At 43.6% G+C, this 21,169-nt stretch overlaps 2 protein-coding genes across 5 annotated transcripts in view; one reads left to right on the forward strand and one right to left on the reverse strand.

Annotated features, from left to right (window-relative positions):
- nbeaa (neurobeachin a) overlaps positions 1–10,813 on the forward strand; it is a 74,001-nt gene extending 63,188 nt beyond the window's left edge. For 2 of the 4 annotated variants that reach the window (XM_062558169.1, XM_062558170.1), the window contains exons 42-62: positions 920–1,044; positions 1,152–1,301; positions 1,402–1,434; positions 1,774–1,910; positions 2,068–2,185; positions 2,328–2,430; positions 2,535–2,650; positions 3,654–3,766; positions 4,016–4,156; positions 4,263–4,382; positions 4,689–4,841; positions 4,956–5,120; positions 5,411–5,500; positions 6,153–6,345; positions 6,984–7,055; positions 7,266–7,421; positions 7,699–7,869; positions 7,951–8,052; positions 8,237–8,433; positions 8,784–8,935; positions 9,146–10,813. In XM_062558169.1, coding sequence (XP_062414153.1) covers positions 920–1,044; positions 1,152–1,301; positions 1,402–1,434; positions 1,774–1,910; positions 2,068–2,185; positions 2,328–2,430; positions 2,535–2,650; positions 3,654–3,766; positions 4,016–4,156; positions 4,263–4,382; positions 4,689–4,841; positions 4,956–5,120; positions 5,411–5,500; positions 6,153–6,345; positions 6,984–7,055; positions 7,266–7,421; positions 7,699–7,869; positions 7,951–8,052; positions 8,237–8,433; positions 8,784–8,935; positions 9,146–9,236 — 2,698 coding nt within the window. In that variant the 3' untranslated portion in view covers positions 9,237–10,813. The remainder of the gene's footprint in view (positions 1–919; positions 1,045–1,151; positions 1,302–1,401; positions 1,435–1,773; positions 1,911–2,067; positions 2,186–2,327; positions 2,431–2,534; positions 2,651–3,653; positions 3,767–4,015; positions 4,157–4,262; positions 4,383–4,688; positions 4,842–4,955; positions 5,121–5,410; positions 5,501–6,152; positions 6,346–6,983; positions 7,056–7,265; positions 7,422–7,698; positions 7,870–7,950; positions 8,053–8,236; positions 8,434–8,783; positions 8,936–9,145) is intronic. The other 2 variants (XM_037468253.2, XM_037468256.2) reach the window with 1 other exon arrangement.
- A 303-nt stretch (positions 10,814–11,116) lies between these two features.
- On the reverse strand, positions 11,117–19,149 carry LOC119215813 (serine-rich and transmembrane domain-containing protein 1). The gene is made up of 2 exons (XM_037468265.2): positions 18,675–19,149; positions 11,117–12,516 (listed from the first exon to the last, which is right to left on the reverse strand). The coding sequence occupies exon 2, from the start codon at positions 12,493–12,495 to the stop codon at positions 12,154–12,156; it is 342 nt and encodes a 113-aa protein (XP_037324162.1). The 5' UTR covers positions 12,496–12,516; positions 18,675–19,149; the 3' UTR covers positions 11,117–12,153.
- Positions 19,150–21,169: the final 2,020 nt, after the last annotated feature.

Consider the following 21,169-nt stretch of genomic DNA (forward strand, 5'->3'; position numbering starts at 1 on the left):
AATGAAATAAATTGTTATATTGTTTTCCAACAATTTCTGCATTCATTTGTGGATAACCCTGTTAACATTAGTTAGACATTATCATTGTGAAGGTGTAAATCACACTGACAGGGGGCTGCAGTGTTGGTGAATGTAGCAGCCTCTCAAGCCTAATTGCTGTCGTGACCTCTTCGCGTGCTAGCTAATGATATCGATGACTTGCCTGAATATAAAATCACTGAGGCAAACTAAAGGCATTAGCTGACGACCGGGTCCTAATTAAGAATGTTTACCGTACTCTGACGGACCACGTCGTTAAGTCCAGACAGTTATAATCCGAGCCATTAATAAATTGATCAGGCTAAATCTGCAGTTGGGTCGGGGATATTGGTCTGGTCATGTAATATATTCATGTAACAAGATTTGGTCGAATGTAGCGGCTGGACGTGACGAGAGAAAGCCGTGATCTGTTTGGAGACCATTAATAAGGGAAACCAACACACACCTTGTAATAAGAAAAAACATCAGTCAAAATCACATAATGTGTTGTGGTCTTCTTTAGTGAGAGGTGAAACAACACAGACGTGGTGGATTACAGTGGGACACACCATGCCCGCTCCATTCACTTTAATGAAACTGATAATGCTGTAACAATGAGTTAATGATCCGTCTCTCATAGTTCTTCTGTCAGCAAATTTATTTTTTTGAAGAAGCCACTTATTTGTGATTGTAAACACAGTTGTAAACATTTGCCAAACTTATCTCGATGTCCAAATTCAACCCTTTAACCCAATAACGTGGAATCTTTTGACTGTAAAAAGGAGTTCTGTCATTTCCCAGCACAGATTTCAAATGTAACGTCAGCTTTAACTCAAACCTTATCATCCTTGATTGTCCCTACCAATGAAATCACTCCTCTGTCTACCTCTAATTCTTTCAGCCAATTACATGACTTCTGGCGTCTAGACTACTGGGAGGACGACCTCAGGAGGAGAAGGAGATTTGTGCGAAATGCCTCTGGATCCACTCACGCCGATGTGTCACTCAAAGCTCTGGAGGAATACGGTCAGTGACGTACACAAATGGAAACGTATTGTAGATGGTGCGATCTGCCTTTTCGCATACCGTCAATCTTTACACTTTACACTCAAAAACACACACTTTTTAAACAGGTACAGAAGAAGAGGAGGAGGAGCTGAAATCAAAGAAAACTTTCCGCAGCCAATCTGTGGTCACGCAGAACCCGGAGGCGGAGTTGATGCTGGAGGGAGATGATGACGCCGTCAGCCTTCTGCAGGAAAAAGAGATTGATAACCTTGCTGGTAAGAAATCACTCACATAAAGACACACACACACACACACACACTCAGTCCCCATACCACAGTTTAACTCAACAGTAAACCGTCTGACTCTTATTTTTAGTGCGTTTCCGTCCAAGACTTTTTACCTCCAAAGGCAAGTCATTTGATAGTTTTGCAGCCGCACTAACCATCCAGATGATTTATCCGACTCGAGAAAAATAAATCATGATTTACTAAAATAAAATGATGCAAACCAAATACTCTGTTTAATCCAATAGTTCCTCTCTGACTTCTGATCCAGCGGATGGTTTCTTTACAACACTAAGCAAAGTAGAATAAGCAAATTAATAACCAACTTAACTAACAAAAAATCACTCCTATGACGAATCGTGTGCTTAAACTGCCGGTTTATGTGTGATGATAACTGTCGTCTACCTTGAGTGCTATCAATGCCTGAAGGTGTAATACCTAAGTAATACGTTTTTCTCCTCAGGCCCAGTGGTTCTGAGTACTCCAGCTCAGTTGGTGGCCCCGGTGGTGGTGGCTCGAGGCACTCTGTCCATCACTACTACTGAGATCTACTTTGAGGTGGATGAAGAGGATCCTACATTCAAGAACACTGACGCCAAAGTAAGAGCCAGCTGTCTCCCTTTGCCATGCGAAAGAATGTTCGCTTTTTTTACTTTCAGCTTTACACTCATTGATTCCATTTAATTTGGGATTCATTTCTAGATATTCATTTATGTTAAAAATCTACTTTTTTTCCATGGCTGTCAAACCTCAACAGGTGCTGGCCTACTCAGAGGGTCTGCATGGTAAATGGATGTTCAGTGAGATCAGAGCCGTGTTCTCCAGACGCTACCTGCTGCAGAACACCGGACTAGAGGTCTTTATGGCCAACAGAAGTAAGTCTGAAGATGGAGTATAACGTATTCGAATATTCTTTACACAGATTCTTTCCCTTCTGTCTGCTGTAGTTCAGATGACGAGCTTCACAGGCTTTAATTGTATCTACTGACTATATATTGTCTCCTCCTCTCTCTCCAGCGTCTGTGATGTTCAATTTCCCCGACCAGGCCACAGTCAAAAGGGTGGTCTACAGTCTCCCACGGGTGGGGGTGGGAACGAGTTACGGCCTTCCACAAGCCAGGTAGGGGCTGAGTATGTTCAGTTGGTCCACTGGGTTGTCATGAGAGAGACGTATTTGTTCCTGGTGGGATAGAAAAGGAACTTCTATCTGTGTACGTTTCCCAGGCGGATTTCCTTGGCCACCCCTCGACAGCTCTTCAAGTCATCCAACATGACGCAGCGCTGGCAGAGGAGAGAGATCTCCAATTTTGAGTACCTCATGTTCCTCAACACCATTGCAGGTAAAGTTCATATATGTATTTGTTACATTTTAAATAATATAAGAACAGTTAGTGATGAAACACACAGCCCCAGTCTAATGTAGCCATCTTTGTTGTCCATGCAATAAGTTGAGAGAACGCTTCCCGTTTCCTTCATTTGCTCTCATTCCACTGCCTGAAAAGGACCATATTTGGTCACTTTAGTACTTCCTGTTGTTCAGAAATAACCGCACGGACAGACATTTCTCTGTATGTGAATGATGTGCACATACGTAGACACATACAGCCAATGTATACATATATTTAATTGAAGAATAACCAACCAGGAACGTTTAAATAAGAGAAACCTTTTTTATCTTTTAGTTATTTTCAACAACAGTGACGTGTCAATAAATTAAAGCTGGACCAGTTGGTAAAGAATTAAAAAGAATTACTGCAGCTAAATAAAATATATATATAATATATTTGTATGTATGTATATAATGTAAACAATGTAATGTCATATACTTATCTACCGTCGATGAATGTCAACCACTGACAATGGGTTTAAATGTCTACTGCTGACATGTAGCCGTTTGTCAACAGCTTGTATTCTACGCCTCTTCCTGTAGTGGCACTTAATCTTCCACCGTAGTGACACTTAATCTTTGCTCGCATCAAGACGTTGGTTCCGATAATTAAATGTTTCAGCCTCATTTATGAGTCGTTGAGGTTTTGAAGCTTGAATAATGGTAGCAAAAGAAGAACTTTTAACTGTTTACGAAACAGTTTCAGTTTAGCAGGAATGACTCTCTATTACTTGCATATGAAAACCAGACCATCAGAGTGAAGATTGTCTATTTATATACTACAGTTGCACCCGGGTCACATTAAAATCAGGTGAAATCATGCAGGTTCACAAGAAGGTCTTCCAGCTCAGAATCCAGAACCTCTAAAATGATCCAAACTAATGCAATGATATTCAGGACAATAATAAACCATGTCACAGCTATAATGGCATTTGTTCTGTTTTTTGTCTCTGCAGGGAGGACCTATAATGATTTGAACCAGTACCCCATCTTCCCCTGGGTCCTGACCAACTTTGATTCAGAGGAGCTCGACCTTACTCTCCCTGGCAACTTCAGAGACCTCTCCAAGGTTAGAGCACTCAAATACAGCACTTTCCCCCATGAATTTCAAGTATGCTACAACAAAGACGCCGGTGTGAGTCCTGTGTGAGTTAACAACAAATCAAAGCCACACAACAACCCCATGGTTGGAACTCCTTGCGTCCTCTTCTCCTACACAGGATCACAACGAGCATGACCTTCATTGCTCTCTACAACCAATGTATGATATTCTTGTGTCATTGTTGACTTGAACTAATCATTTCTTTCTTTCGTCCAGCCAATCGGTGCCCTGAATCCCAAGCGAGCAGCGTTCTATGCGGAGCGCTACGAGACGTGGGACGACGACAGCACGCCTCCTCACCACTACACAACCATGTACTCCACTGCTCACTCTACACTCATGTGGATGCTCAGAATAGTAAGCACCTGCTGAACTTCACACAACCTTCGGAGAGCCGCTTGAGCACACGGCAGAGAACTCGAAGGCCTCTGTATTCAGTTAACGTGTCCGTGTGTGTCCGTAGGAGCCCTTTACAACGTTTTTCCTCAACGCTAACGACAACAAGTTTGACCATCCGGAAAGAGCCTTCTCTGGCATCGGCTGCTCGTGGAGGAACTGCCAGAGGGACACGGCCGATGTCAAGGTAGCATCTATTCCTTAAGGGTGGAAGGAACGTCCCACCGAATAAAGCAAATAAAGGAAAGAGACACGCTTAACGGGATGCACCAAAAGTGGTGCTTTTTTCAGCTAAATAGGTTAAAAAGATGTTTGAAAACCTCGTGTTACCATCAGTTTAGTTTTAATTGGAGATTATCTAAACGTATGAGGAGGTAAAATGTTCACATATCGTTTAATGCTCTGGAAGTTAACCTGGGGGTGAAGATCTAATATCTACCAATTACAGCAAAGTGTGTTGAAATTTGCAATATGTTTCTGCCGTCTCCCTCAGGAACTGATCCCAGAGTTCTACTACTTACCCGAGATGTTCGTGAACAGTAACGAGTACGAGCTCGGGGTGCGTGATGACGGCGTTTCCGCGTGTGACGTGGAGCTTCCCTCCTGGGCCAAGAAACCTGAAGACTTTGTCCGCATTAACCGGATGGTAAGAGACAAAGACTTTTTTACAATATGAAGAAACTAGAAGAAAAGTCTGCTCTTTATGTTCATTCATCTCAGAGAGACACTGAACTCTCTCTGCGTGTCGCTTCCTCTCCAGGCGTTGGAGAGCGAGTTTGTGTCGTGCCAGCTTCACCAGTGGATTGATCTAATATTTGGCTACAAGCAGCGAGGGCCAGAGGCAGTCCGAGCTCTCAACGTGTTCAACTTCTTGTCCTACGAGGGATCAATTAACCTAGACAACGCAGATGCTTCGCAACGTGAGGTTGGTTTTCTATGACAACACATTGGAAATCTGCTGCAGAAATGTCCCCTTCGTGAGTTCCTCTGTGTGGCAGAGTGCTGTCTTCTCGACCACGTGGCACCGGATCAATGTATTGCTCTGGGAAGAGTAGTCTCTAGATGATTACTCTTTCTTTCTTTCCCTCTAGGGATGAAGTCAAAATATGAAAAAAATATGGCTTTCCTAAACTGTTTTTTATGTTCCTCAAAGGTGTGTAGCCTCCCTCTTCCTCTCCCATGTTAAGCTCTTGTCTCTTGTCTCTCCGAATGTAGGTGATTGAGTCCCAGATTCAGGCGTGTGGTCAGATCCCCTCCCAGCTGTTGATCGAGCCACACCCACCTCGCTCCTCCGCCATGCACCTGGTGAGAATACCTATATGCCAAAAAAGCAGCGGCTCACAGCTGAGCTGTACTCACAGTATCGACCTCAGCTGCAGACCTACCCAAATTCCCATCAGATATTTACAGACCTGTTTGTTGCATGTTCCGTAAGTCAATGGTATTCCGTAGAAAGGTTGTTATTGAGAAAATGTTCACTTAGGGAACAGGGAGGAATGAGAGTTTTTAACAACCTCTGTCAGTTCTAGAGACGATGGAGGTTCATTTGATCCCTATATACCAATTGAGAGATTTTATTACATACAAGTTTATGTATTTAAAGCAAGGCATGCCCTGCTTGTAGCCTCTCTGTCCTTACTGCTACCCTAAGCGGAACCTCAGTGTCTCCAGATCAAAGCCATTCGTGTCAACCCAAACATGTCAGTCCTCCAAACCCTGAACCAACCAGTGCCTCCAGCCCCCCTCCTACAGGCCCAGAGCCACCCTCAGTGTGTGTGTACCTGCTCTGACCCTGTGCTCCCACTAATAAACCGTTTCCCTTCCTTCCCCGCCTCCGTCCCATCTGTTCTGTCTCTACCTCCGTCTCCATTGCCCTCCTCCTCTTTCCCCTGACCGTCCCTCCCCGCTCGGCCCTCCTCCTCTGTCCCTCTCTCTCTTTCTCTGTCTGTCTCACCAGTGTTTCCTTCCCCAGAGCCCGCTGATGTTTAAGGATCAGATGCAGCAGGATGTCATCATGGTGCTCAAGTTCCCCTCCAACTCCCCCGTCACTCACGTCGCCGCCAACACGCTCCCCCACCTCAGCATACCGGCCGCCGTCACCGTCACGTGCAGCCGGCTGTTTGCCGTCAACCGCTGGCACAACACAGTCGGTGAGTGGATAATATAAACAATATCAAATTGATATGACAAAATGTTCATATTTGATATAAATGAAATCATTTACTAAATGATACCAAACGCCTGCTGGTTCAGTGTCTTTTTTTAGATGATTGGCCAGATAAATTCAATGTATTACCATTGCTTTAGGCCCCTATCATTTGGAATGGGCATTTTTTTTCGTCATTTTTCAATTGTCTGACATTTTAGGAAATAAATAGTTTAATATTTGTATGACAATATAACATATCACATAATAACATAATTAATCGATTAAGACTGTGGGAGCCTACAGTGAGATTTTAGCTCATTTCAGTGGTAGTTATAAAGCCATTTTGGACTGTATTATATATATCTTGACAAGGAAATATTACTTAATCTAATCCTCAAATGACCCTTAATAACCTCATTAGCACAGCTGATTTTTTGATAACCTAATTATGGAGGGTCACAAAGCAAAGGGACTTTTGTGATTGAGGCTCTTATTTATTGTTTTACACAAGCCGGGATCTTTCAAATCTTTCACCACATCCCTCTTTATAAGAGGTTGTAGTTGAGTATTTACTCTAGATTATGTTCAGTTATGATGTGTGTATGGGTGACTGTATTGTTTGACTCTTATATCCTTTAGGCCTCCGCGGAGCTCCAGGATACTCCCTCGAGCAGGCTCACCATCTACCCATTGAGATGGACCCTCTCATAGGTCAGTGCACAACAATCTCCACAAGCAGATCTAATTAGTGTAACATAATGGTAATATTAAGGACTTAATACACATGTGCACATATTACAAAGACACAAGCTGCAAAACCAACCTGAGGGGTGAAAGGTTGGAATTGATTTGATAGCTTGTGAACCATATTGCATTTGTATGTCCTTATTAACCTACTGCCATCTTTGTGCTCCCTCGTAGCAAACAACTCAGGCGTGAACAAGCGTCAGATCACCGACCTTGTGGACCAAAGCATCCAAATCAACACGCACTGTTTTGTGGTTACTGCTGACAATCGTTACATTCTGGTCTGCGGCTTCTGGGACAAGAGCTTCCGTGTTTACTCCACTGAAACTGGTACATTTTCTATTATTTATGAGACACAATATTTATTCCTTTGAGCTGGCTTTACTTTTTTTCCTTTGATTGATTTGTAATTCTGTCAGAGGTGCTAGTTTGAAAGATGACCACAAAGACTCATACATTTACCATTTTATTTAGATTTGTGGTTCAATTTATTGATCTAAGGGATATTTAGGATGCTCTTTTTTCATTATAATATATTTCTGTATTTATCGGTGCAGAGATTCACTGACCTGTTTAACTTCAGCCTCTTTCTCCTTCCTCTCCACAGGAAAACTGACCCAGATAGTGTTCGGCCACTGGGATGTAGTGACGTGTCTGGCCAGATCAGAGTCCTACATCGGCGGAGACTGCTACATCGTGTCGGGCTCCAGGGACGCCACTCTTCTTCTGTGGTACTGGAGTGGACGGCACCACATTATCGGGGACAACCCTAACAACAGTGAGTGTTTGCCTCAGTTCCTACTTCATGAATGAGTTGAGAAGAGGATTGTGGCGGCTATAACACAGTCTTTTCTTCCAGGTGACTACCCTGCTCCCAGGGCAGTACTGACCGGACACGACCACGAGGTGGTGTGTGTGTCTGTCTGTGCAGAGCTAGGATTGGTCATCAGTGGGGCCAAAGGTTTGTGTGTCCTCCAACTTCCGTTTGTGCTTAGAGAAATGTCAATTCAGCATTTTATGTTTTCTACAAAGTTTTCAGAAGGGTTAAGCTGATATTTCCAATCAAATGGATTGATAATTAACCTCGTAACCTTTAGGTTAACTTCACCAAAACTATTCTTCTCTGTCTTGGTCTTGTCCCTCAGAGGGCCCGTGCCTGGTCCACACCATTACAGGGGACCTGCTCAGGGCCCTGGAGGGGCCAGAGCTGTGTCAGCGACCTCGCCTCATCTCAGTGTCCAGCGAGGGCCACTGCATCATCTACTACGAGAGAGGTCGCTTCTGCAACTTCAGCATAAATGGAAAACTGCTGGCACAAATGGAGGTCAACGACTCCACACGGGTAAGGCTGTGGCAGTTGATTATGGGACATTCCTCTCGGTGCATGGATGAATGAGAACTGGACATGTGAGCGGGGGCCGCTCAAAGAGCCTCACAATGCATCAATTTTAACCCCCTTTCACATACAGATATTCATGCAGTGCACTAATCTAAGGGTTCGAGGTTCAAAATGTCAAAGCCACGCATGTACGACCCGCTCAACCAGAAACACACGGGAGCCTCCATTGACCGCTCTCCGTTTGTCTGTCTGTTTGTTTGTTTGTTTGTTTGTTTGTCTGTGTTTGTTTGTTTGTTTGTTTGTTTGTCTGTCTGTCTGTTTGTTTGTTTGTTTGTTTGTTTGTCTGCCTCCAGGCAATCCTGTTGAGCAGCGACGGACAGAACCTGGTGACAGGAGGCGACAACGGAGTGGTAGAAGTGTGGCAGGCATGCGACTTCAAGCAGCTTTACATCTATCCAGGCTGCGACGCAGGCATCCGTGCCATGGACCTCTCACATGACCAGAGGTAAAACAGACGGGTGGAAGCACACTGTGTGACCTTTATTTAAGGAACGCTGGGAAAGTGATTTAACCCAAAGCTCTGATGATGTCCCTACAATGTAAACAATGTAGGGACAATGTACATTGAATGATGCACTGCAACCTTAAAGATAATCTATATTTTTTGTGAGTAGTTTGGTTTGCAGATGTGACGTTCTGTGTGCTTCGCCCGCAGGACTCTAATCACCGGCATGGCGTCTGGCAGCATCGTGGCGTTCAACATAGACTTCAACCGCTGGCACTACGAACACCAGAACAGGTACTGAGGTGGACAGCATGCGGAAGAGGATGGAGAGAGAAGAGAAGGACAAGAGACAGGAGGTGAAGCATTCGGCCGCGTATCTGCGACGTTGGGAAACTAAAGGTACCGAAGGAGGAAGGAAACACAAGTACCGGACCTTAGGCGCTATTCCCCGGGTTGGAGTTTACTTGATTTGAGGATGCGGCGGCGATGGTGGAAATAACTTCCTCTGTGCATACGTGCACGTGCACCCGTGTGTAGCCACAGACACATACTAGCCCCGAAGATAAAATAGAGCGCAGAAGGGTGAAGGAGAGCAAGTGAAGCAGACCCGGTGGAGGTCGATCACACCACTCACAGGACTGGTACGCTTAATGCTTCACAGACAAAGAACTGAGTTTTTGTTTTCCCTTATTTTATTTTTTCTTCTCTTTCGATATTGTTTTATACTTTTTGTTTGAGGGCTTAGTTTGGGAATTATTGGGTGGACGTTAAATTAAAACTCCTTCATTGTGTCGTTAGAACTGGTCAGAAATGATCTTGCCCTACCCACTGCTTTAAAAAAACAAAACGGTGCTATTGGCTTGATCTTAAAATTCCCCCTTGAGAAATTGTCTGGGGTTATGATTTTATTTGATTGTATTTGTTTTGATCTTATTTTTATTTTATTTCATGATATGAATTAATGTTCTTTTTTCTTTGATCCGCAGCAGGGTTAAATCTGATTCTTATGTAAATAAGGCTGTGCTTCCTGCAGAGTCTACACGTGTTCTTTCACTACACAAACTGCGCTTATCACCTTTAATTTATTAATGACTTGCTGTATGTAAAATATTGTCTAATAATTATTATAATGTTGACAAAACCGATGATGATAACGGCAGTGTGAAGGATGTTAATTGCTTTGTCAGAGGTGGTAATGATAAAGAGAACCTTCCAGTGCCACCAAGGATGACAAACACGAGACTGACAGGATTTGCTTTGTATATTTGGTGATTGTTTTGTCAAATATGTACATATAGTCTTGGTTCAAGCTCGGCAGGAGACTCAATCAGCTGAATGAGACTGAAAAGCGTAAAGGAGACCTTCACTTACCCACATTTGTTGATTATTTAAAAGAAAAGAATCAAATCAATGTCAAAGTTTGTTTTGTATTTGCACTTTGCACCAATCACACATCATTATTTATTAGCTTGGTTCTTTCTGGTCGGCTGCCATTTTGTTTAGGTCCATTTCCCCTTCGGGATTATTTGTGCATTGATGTTTGTATTTAAAGCGTTGAGCTCATGTGTGATTATTAGGTTTTACAACCTCACAGTTGTAAGCAATATCATGATTCTGTAGCTGATAGAGGTGGGGAGGAGGGGGGATGAAATGTGAGATGTACTGTATGTGTGAAGCCATCTCGATCAAATGCGCACATGCACATACTCTATCGACAGGTTCCACTTACGTATCCAAAAAAAGGTTAAATATTTTTGGATCTATGAAACCCTAAAAAACTATTGTATTCATGTTTTATTGCAAAGATGTAAAATATGACATGTGTGAGTTGAAAAAAAAAAATCATGATAAGAAAAATAAAATATGCAAAGAATTTCATGCCTTGAATTTTCATTGCTCACATGTACTGTTTCTCAAAGGTTTCTGTTTATCCTCAAGATAAGACGAGACGTCAAGGATGACCAATCGAAACCATTCATGAGACACGGGTCTGAAAGACGTCTCCCTGCCTTCAATGGCTTCAAGAGACTTTTGAGTTAAAAGGTTTCCCTCTGAAAACCTTATAAATGTTAGTATTTGTGTGATCAAAGTGTGATGTACAGTCACAGGGTATGTGGAGCAGATCATGTGAGGAACGGTGAAGTGTCCATATAAGTATAAAGACAAAGGTCACCTCGGAAAGTGTTTTCATCTTTTTTGTATTCTCACTCTTATGTTTGCAGGACTAGAAATATAAGCTGTGTATACATAATATGCTACAATAAACAACTCAATCTGCAGATATTCTTTATCATCACGACTAATACAACGTTTTCACTTCCTGGTAAACCTTAAATTGGACAGTGAGTGACTATTTCAAACTTTTAATCTTTTTCTACATTATCTGGAGATCTTGACCCAGTCTCTGATCCAACAACAGCCGAACCTGGCAGGCTCCTTGGGTGTGAGTGAAACTACATCTCCCAGGATTAAAACAAAACAGGGGAGATACTGTAGCTTCAATTTTGAATACAAACATTTTAAGACACCATATAAGCTGACGGGCCCAGAATTGTATGCGATTATGGCACGTAAATCCTGGTCCTTGAAGTCTACGCATCTACACGTTCACATCCCCAGGAGACTTTTGGAACAATCTTGTACGTGTTCAGCTTTGTGTGTCACTCTTTATAATGGTAAAAGATACAGATAATAGAGTTAAAGCATCCCAAAGCCTTACTAAACAACTGAAACACAATCATACCTTCCTGCACAAAGAAATGGTCTTTAATATTAATTAAATGATCAATTCTTAACGTTACAATCTACAGACATCATGAGCCATGCTGTACAAACCTGGAAGCGATATTATCACCCTACTGTAGCTATGACAAGTATAAATGACAAAAATGAAGAGGAAAGATAATAGTTCCTCATGAAGCTTTTTTTTGTCGGTTTCTCGGGTTGCGTGTTCTTCCTGGGTGAGATAAGGCATGGGGGGGCTCTGTCACTTTGCTCATGGACACACCCGACCTGCTGGACCATCGTGATCGGGAGACACATGCGTTAAGTGTAATGTCCTTCTGTGTGTTTCTTGTGTCGATATGTCACAGCGAGGGGGGATGGGGCGGCGGGGGGGGGGGAGCTCTGTGTTATTTGTGCGTCTGTGCATGCTGGCCTGCTCATAGCATCAGCCCAGCATGCACGTGGGCATAACACAGTGTGCCCATGTGTCTCCCTCAGGTGGACAGCGAGGAGATGGTGGACCTACGCGACGAGATGCTACAGATCTCCATGTTGGTGAAGGAGCTGCCTCCCTCGCTGCTGCAGTCGGGGACAGAGGAAGAGGAGGAGATTATGTTCTTCAGCCTGTGGAGGGAGATGATGAGCAGCGTCAGCAGGAATACCAGCAGGCCGAGGAAGAGCCACACGTAAACATACAGGCTGCCCTGACGTCCTGGTGACGATGCGGCCGCGGAAGTGGAAGCGGAAGTTGGGGAGAAGCGGAGGAAGGCCCCGTCATCCACGGGGGAGATTCCAGTGTCATTGTGGTCCACCGACGAGACGTCCATCCCTGACATCCTGGCTGATGTCCTGCACCACTTTGCACGAGAGAAAAAGAAAGATGAGCGAGATTTATTGTTTAACTACAGAAACAACATTTACAACATATTTAAGAAATTCTCTTGTCTGTGGAATCTGCCACAGATTTTTTTACCTTCCTCCAGCACACGTGTGCACGGCAGATGCTCACTAAGAAGAGAGCATCCTCAGATTTGGCTCAGATTAAGAGGAAGACAGAGAGCACTTCTTCATTTCGGATTCATGCCCAAAAATGTACTTCAGATCCCCCCCGGATGCAAAACACACTTAGTTACAAATGGCAGTATGTCATATAAACATCGGAGCCCTAAAAGGGCATATGTATATATAAATGAATACAGACAACTTTATCTCTCCTACGACAAATTGCACAATAAATCTGAAAATTCCTACTTTTGGGGCTTTTTAGATGAAATCAATTGCATGTATTTGTAGCAGGGAAATAAGCATAGATATACAATCAACACGTCTTATTTAACGTATTCACTTTGTTTGGAAAACCCAGAAATACCCACATAGACACGTAATCATCAAACAGCACCGAGTTGCAGTAACAAAGAGTAACAGCAGGGGGAGTGCTTGTCTCATTGAAGAGGCCCGGAGCCGCGTACGTGCTCATAAACTAAGGCGTTCTTATCTGATGAATTTCAAACTCGTCATAATCAGCTCTCACAAAGACAGCTGAGAGCCTGCCCTCCTCCACCGCACATTATTACCGCTAATAACGTTCCACTGCAAATGACTGCGAGGCACACAACTGACAAGAGGATGTGATTGTGCTTTTGTAATGTCGAAACTTGCACAGTCCTTTTGTTGGCGAGAGACAGGAAGCGAGCGAGCAGGGGCTGCTTTGTGTCTTGATTTGATCAGAGAAAGAGACTTCAAAGGGAGGAATGATTGACCATGAAGCAGGGGCACCCTTTGACTCCCAGTTGTGCTCAGTGTGCTCCTTTCGCTCCCGCTCTCCTGCTTTGGCCTCCATTTCATGGTCATGCGCCTGAGCTTTTCCATATGAGCCCCTTCTGATGCATGAACTGCATGTGTGCCAGAGTTGGTAGACCATTTTCCACGGGGAAGCTGGTCAGAAGCACCTCGTTTAAAGCATTTGACGTTTGGTAGTTTAAAAATGACGTTGCTTTGGTTAAGTGTGAGAGGATTGTGAATAACAAACGTTTTGCACATGTTAATGAGCAATACTTGCTCTGTTACTGTGACAACATAGAGCATAGAATTGAAAAGTGTAAACATTTCTGGGATACGTCTAACATTAAGTCAGTCAACAGTTAACAGTTTCTTGATTCTACACATTTTACATATTTTTTTTAGAAAACATTCAAAAGCAAAGGGATACATTACGCATTATATCACTGGGCTTTAGCACCTATCCACTTGCTACTGCCTGGATTGTTGATGCTAGAAAAAGCAAAGATAACCCGGCAGGTGATGCTGATCTAAAATAAGTGTTTCCAACCCATAAAACAATTCATGGGAGAATCAAATATTTGATGTGTTGTTAAACTTTAAGATATTTTATCCCATATTTGAGATATAAGGGGATATAAGTCATTTTCTAGATATGACTTTCAGTAATGGTCCTTGCCAGTTTGTTTGGTGCCTGTAACACACATTTATACTTAATCTCTGATTGAGTAATGTTGCAGTGAATAAGTTCAGGAAGGCAGAGCTTCACAAGCTGCTTCCGTCCTTCTGGACTTCTCCACTCCCTTTTTATTCACTCTGTTTGTTTCTCTCTGGATGATACAGCTGACAGGACCTCTCTTCAATTGACGGCCCACTGCGCCTTCAGGGCGATGCACAGCGCAGTGAGGAAGGCAGAGTCGCTCTCTTTCTGTGACTGGCTGGGATTGCAAATGCTCTCTTGTTTTCTTTATCAAATACTCACAACGGTCTTCCCACCCCAACAAAAAACAGCTTCTTTTTTCACTTTGCATTCTATTTTTCTTGTACAGCTTTTCCGAGTTGAGTTGCTTTCCCTCATTCTGCTTCAATCGAGCTATTCATCTTCCCTCATCAGTTTTTTATCGTCCCCGATCATCAACTTCAATCTGTGTATTTGTTGAAAACATACAAATTGATATGTTGAACAATTAGAAAATGTGATTATGCCATCGGTCCTTAATATTCATAACATAATATCCTGATATTCCTGAACTGGTTTTAAATGCTAATAACGGCGTAAAAGAAGGTTCACAAGTCATTTTGTAATTCAAATTTCAATTTAAGATTACGAATTTTAGACTAATTTCTGCTGCAAATGTGTCACTCATCAGTCATTTTGCAGAAGAGTTCCATGAATAGGACACCGAACCCCAGGCTGCTCCCTCGTTTTCCATCCCTCCTCCCTAATTTCTTCTACCCATTTTCTGTATAGATTGGTGTCGTTAATGATATGTTGTTTTCATATCTGTGATGAAGCTTGTTCATCGTTGGCTGAAGTGGCGGATAATTGGGCTTAATGATGCTTTTTGTATCCAGGCAACAAGGTATGGTGGGTTCTTTTCCAAGCTAATCTACTTTAAGAGGGCGAGCCATGCAGTCCCACTGAGGCTGAAGAGGTCAGACAAATACATGCACACACACACACACACACACACACACGCACGCACGCACGCACGCGCACACACACACACACACGCCTACATTAAGAGGATACGGCAGTTATTTTTCTTAGAAATAGCTACAATCCCAATACCGAGAACACCAAGGACTAATTGGAAAATTGGATGCTTCCCTATTGAGGGACACTATGGATATGTAGAAGATGTGTTGTCTTTAGTTCATTCTTGTCTCCCAGTCGTCAGCGACCTTTGGCTGCGGACCAGAGTTAATATTCAGCTTGCTTTATGAGATTGTGCTGGTGTAAATTTGTGTGACTTTGGTTAGTTCATTTTGTCTTCTTCTCAATAACAAAACTCTGGATTCACTTCAGCTGTTGCTTAATGTTCTGTGTGGGTCTTGAAGGCCTCCAGTCCTCTTTAACAACGTAAAACAACGTCAGCTTGGTGCATCGTGACATTTTCTGGAGTTGAAACTTTAATTGTTGCGGAATACCCTTCTGATTTAAAAAAAAAAAATCCATTTGTTTCATTTTTTTTGTACCGCTGTGTGGCATGTCATTTCATCTCGACACTGATTAGAGGAGTCATGCTCAGCCTGAAAGGTGTGATGTTCACACACTTCCCTCTGAGTTGGTTCAGGGTGAGCGAGCCGAGGAACTACAGTCTGACTGGCCTTCAAAAGCCGCCGCCAATCAAAAGAGCCGCTCATTCTTTGAATTGACCCTGCGTCTCGGCCCTTCTTTGACAACCAAACCTCGAAGGAGTACGACCTGTCTCTCCCAGTCAGCCCCATGTGCAGTTCTGCCTCTCAGCCTCCTCTTCCTCGTGTTTCTTTTCAGATTTGTTTCTGAATCTTTCTCTGGACACCACCCTCTCCCGCTACGGCATGAGCTTTTTTTGTATTTCATCTCTCGTTTATACATTTTGTATTTAGCTTTCATCCAAAGCAACTTACAATAAGTGCATTCAATTAATAGGGAACAGAACCAGAACAACAAGAGTACGATTTCTTCAAGAAAGCCAAATTGCACAGTGCTATAAGTCAGTGCCATCCGAAGTGCTAATAGAATGCTAACTAGGCGTTAGAGGTGTGCTTTTAGCGCTTTGGATATCTCTTGTATATCTATCGCACACTCTTTTGTGATCATTTTTTGCCTTGGGTCCCACAGCTGTGTCCTCTCTCTGAGAGCTCTCCTTTGTCCTCCCCGTTCTGCACACTCTCTGCAAGTCGACTCCCCAAATCCATCTCGTCCTCTGCCAGCGGAGGAGCTTCAGCGGGACTCCTCCTGAGACATCGTGCCGGGAAGCTTCTTCTGCTCCACTTTCTCAATCTGTTCCTCACCGTCCTTCCTTTTCTCATCGTCTCCTCATAATCTTCCTCACTGTCGGTGTTTAGTGAGCGCGCACTCACTCAATTCGTCTTGTCTGATTAGTTCTGACTTCTCATCATAACCGTCCCGTGCTCTTGTATGTTTTGCACAGTTTTATCTCCTCCGGTGTGGGCTGTTTGTTTTAAGTAGTTTGCACACTGTTTGATCTTTAAAGGGGTTTCAGACAGCCAGACATTTTATTTTATTTAAATGAGACCATTTGCTGCACAGTTTCATGCGCTAGTGTTTAAAGTGTTAGAAATTGATCAACAGCTTTAAGAATCTGTCAATAACATAATAGAACACAGTCATTTTATTCGTTGTCAGGGATTCAATTTTTATGATTAAACATTCAGTAGAGCTGAAGCACATCTAATCCACCCGCATGTTTATTCTGGAGATGCACGAGTCTTAGTTTTATTTATTAAAATAAGTTATTGTACATCATCCCTTTTTTTTCACAATAGCTTTCCCATCCAGGGCCAAAAAGAGCGACAGCAGCAGCGCCTGTTGTTTGCTAAAACCTCGACATCTCATTGGGTTACAGCAGTGTCCGTGACTGAGCAAAGTTATAGTGCATGCATGCAGCATGTTCAACCATTGAATAAATCCTTAACCCCCAAGAGAAACACAGTCTGCTGTCCGTCCCCTTCTGGTATCAGCTCTTCCCTTCATGAATAATGGACGAGACCCATGTGGGGGACAAAATGTCACGGCATTTGGGCCACATTCTTTTGCGCCTGTGTGTCTGTGTGTTTTTCCTCGTATGTAATCACGAAAACCAGCTGAAAAAATAGCAGAAATGGCGTATTGATTCACATACGTGCATATATGTGAAAGAATGTGAGCGCTTTACACACACACACACACAGACACACAGACACACACAGACACACACTGTTCCAGCTCAAACAACAGATTGCCAGCAGATAAAAGCAGCCAGAATTTCAAACATGTTATATATTTCATAATTTGATCCAGAACAGCTGAAAACAGACCCGAGGCTCAACCACTTGAATTCCAAATGGCCTCTGCAGCCCCAAATACCACAGATAACCCACTTAGGGGTCAGAGATATGCAGGGATGATGAAAGTATAAAGAAAGTGATGTGACCATCTACGTCAGCGGCTCTCAAACATTTTCCCACAACACGCCTAACTATCTATTTCTCTCCAGTTTGGATCGTTTCAGTATTTCATTTGACGATAATATCCCTTAAAAGACTGCGTGCCGGTATGAATATAGTGTGCCAATAAATGGCAGACAAAAGAAAACCAGGTGGGATTCGAATGGGTGCTGAAAAGAATAAAGTAGTGGCTAATGTTTGAATTCAATGCTTTTGTATTTGAATGATAAAACCTGAGGCCGAGTGCTCTCATGAGCTCCATCACCGCTGTTCATCTGCTCCTCGATCCTCGATCCTCTCAGATATTCAGGGCATGAAAGTGAGGATCTGCAACAAGATCTTAATAACGGCTCGTTGTAATGCACAGGAAGATAACTCGCTGGTCATTCCGAGTATCGGAAGGTATTTTTGGTCGGTGGACGGTGTAGATAATGAGCTCTTTGATGTGTGTGTGTGTGTGCGCGTATTAATGTGGTGAAGTGTGTTCTTACAGCTGGTTGGTATTTTATATGTTAATTTATCCTGATAATTCTAAAGTGCAGTTGCCAATACTTTACAAATGATATTGATATTCATTATGAGAGCAAATCATACGTCATTTACTACACAAACAAACTCTGCTCTAGTTCTCATTGCACGGTACTTTTCTTTGTGTCCTCCTCCCCCCCCCCCCCCCCCCTCCCCAAATCTGTAGGTACAATTCTCCTCTTTCTCAACTGCTTATTTACCAAGTAGGTGAATGAATGTACACATTAATGATGCTTTCCTACAAGTTACAAGCAGCATTCCTTGCTTGTTCTTCCTTCATTTTCCTTCTTCTTTTTGCATCTATGTGTGTGTGTGTGTGTGTGTGTGTCAAACAGCTCGGCTGAGGCAACGCACTGAACAAAGTTGCTGGCACCTGCAGAGAGACCGATGCGTCTGAGGGGAATAACGGCTCTTTGTATTCCGCAGGAATCCCCTCTCACAGAGCAGATTAACTCCGTTCCCCTCTCCCTCTCAATTGGAAACATTTCATACGAAGCAGCCCGAAGCCTCAGCAGCATTAATGGAATTTTTGAGAAAAGAAAAAGTTACAGACCTTTTAAAAGAAAAAAGGGAAAGAAAAGCCCGGTGTTTCTCGGAGGCGGTCACGTCGTGCAGGAATCCATCCTGTAGTGGTTGGCGTTTCCAGCCCAGCAAACCAGATCTGTTGCCCCTGGGATCTTCCCTACAAGTCCGTCCACTCTCCTCCTTCTCTCCCTCTCTCTCTCTCTCTCTCTCTCTCTCTCTCTCTCTCTCTCTCTCTCTCTCTCTATTGATCACTGAGTGATACACATAGGAGCCACAGAGACACCGTAGGGCTCTTCTCTATGAATGGGTTTGCCTTCAAAAGGGAACACACGCGCACACGGTCTGTAAATGAGAGGCTGTAACTAATGAATAATGTTTTTTATACTTGGCAATTAGTGAAGAGGAAAGGGAGAGGGAAGGGAAGAGAGGGAGTGTTGCTCGCTCTAATCACATCTCCCCTCTCTCTCTCTCTCTCTCCCTCCCCCTCTCTCTTTCTCTCTCTCTCTCTGCACTCCCACGTTACTCCCTGCTGCTCGTCACCTTTCAATAATGAACACATTATCAGTCAAATCTATTCTGTGCTTCTTTTTTTTTTTTTTTTTGCTGTCACCTTCACCGGGGGAATATTCCTCATATTTAACAAGTGGTTCAATAGTTAGGTAACATGTGAGAACAAACAGCTAGATCGACAGACACCTCCCCCTAGATTGATGTTTTGTTAATTGACCAATGAATGGATGCGTGTCGTAGGATGCACGTCGGCTCCCACCCACCCGATCAGGCCTTTGTCCGCTGTGCCTCAGGTTCGTGTGAATGACAGCGGCTTGTTGACTCCGCGGTGAGCAAACTGCGTCAGTAGACGGCCTCCCGCCGTGACGACTTGCTCACGAAATCAAGCGCTCAGTCGGATGAGACTCCAAGTCTACGGCTGAAGGAGAAAAGGGGGGAATCTCTACCTCTACTTCTCTTGGCAGCTTTTCTGGAAAGGGTTTTTATTTTCGCTCCCCTCTCCTCTTCTTACCCTTATGGTCTCTTTATTAAAAAGTCAGTGCACCCAAATGATCAATTAGAACATTTTCTCACTCGGCACTGCAGCAGATAATTTGGGATTCATCGGACAGATTTTGACGTTTGAATCTAAAAATGTTTTGCCGCTACCCAAAACAATATGGAGGGTGGCGTGTCTTTGTTTGAGCTAATAGCATTGTGCCAAATAGCAGCAAAGAGCTGATCACGATTCATTCATCTTGTGACCCATCCATAACCTTCGAGACATTTCCTTCTGACAGACTAATGACCCCATGGTGCCAGACGAGTCTGCAACGTCATTGAATTCAGGACCATTAATGGCTGTACATCCCGTAATCCACGGCGCGAGCTGCCAACAGAGCCGAGTACTTCTGTGATTCAAGTGGAGGAAACCTTTTGTAATTTGTGCAAAGCAACCCTTTAAAGTGCTTTCCTTTGACTGTAATACACGGCTCACTTGCACTTTAAATGAGTCTCAGTGTCCTCTTTTCTAAAAATAGATTCTCTACATAACCCTAAATCTCCCGTATGAGCCGGTTTGCAATTTGATGGTGTTCATGGAGGTGTTGATTGTATGGCAGAGGACACCTGTACCTTCTCTTTGAAGGGGAAAAGGTGCCTCTTCCTCCTCCTCCTCCTCCTCCACAGATGCCTCCTTCCTCCGCCATCTGCCCGTCGACACCAGACGCCAGAGGGGAGCGGCAGCGAGCAGAGATGAGAGGACGATGACTTCATTTCACGCCAGGATCACAAGGCTGATATGTACTTCAGACAGTGTTTGACAGGTCTGGGATCCATCTGATGAGCGTGTATCCATTTGTGAACAATTCCTTAATCTGAACACGTCAGATGAACAAAAACATGTTTTGAATGAGACGCTCGAGGCGGTTTTGCTGGCGTTGACAATGTTTAGTGAGAAGCCAAAGACAGAGGAGAGGCACACCATTTCATTTTTCAAACAATTATTTCCCCTGACCCTCACTCTACTGTTCACACCCTTGCAAGGCCATTTATTAATCTATTAAAGGGAATTGTTACACACACACACACACAAGTTTGCACAGAGACTTTAGTAGCTATACCAAAGACATTCCTGCTTTAGGAAAAGAGAATAGCTTGTGTGTGTGTGCGTGTGTGTGTGTGTGTGTGTCTGTGCCAGACAAAGAGAGAGAGGACTGAAGGATGGAGATAAGAGCTTTGGCCTCAGATAGTTTTTGTAACTAATCCCAGAAGGCGTGGCCGCCAATTCCGTGTCATTCCAGCCTGCTCTGACTCGGTGCCATCCTACCACTGCCCTTGTGAGGACACCCGTCTCTGCACTGCATGTTAATGCGGGAGGGGGAGCGGGGACGGGGACGGGAGGGGTGCAGCAACGAAGAGGCTGCAATTTGGGAGTGTTAGTGAGCTAAACTATATGTTTATGCATGTGGGTGTGTGTGTGTGTGTGTTTGTGTATGTTTGACAAGCTCATCCCGCTGAACTCAGGGGAACAAC

The sequence above is a fragment of the Pungitius pungitius genome, chromosome 16 (assembly GCF_949316345.1).
Source record: "Pungitius pungitius chromosome 16, fPunPun2.1, whole genome shotgun sequence".
In the NCBI taxonomy this organism is placed as follows: domain Eukaryota; kingdom Metazoa; phylum Chordata; class Actinopteri; order Perciformes; family Gasterosteidae; genus Pungitius; species Pungitius pungitius.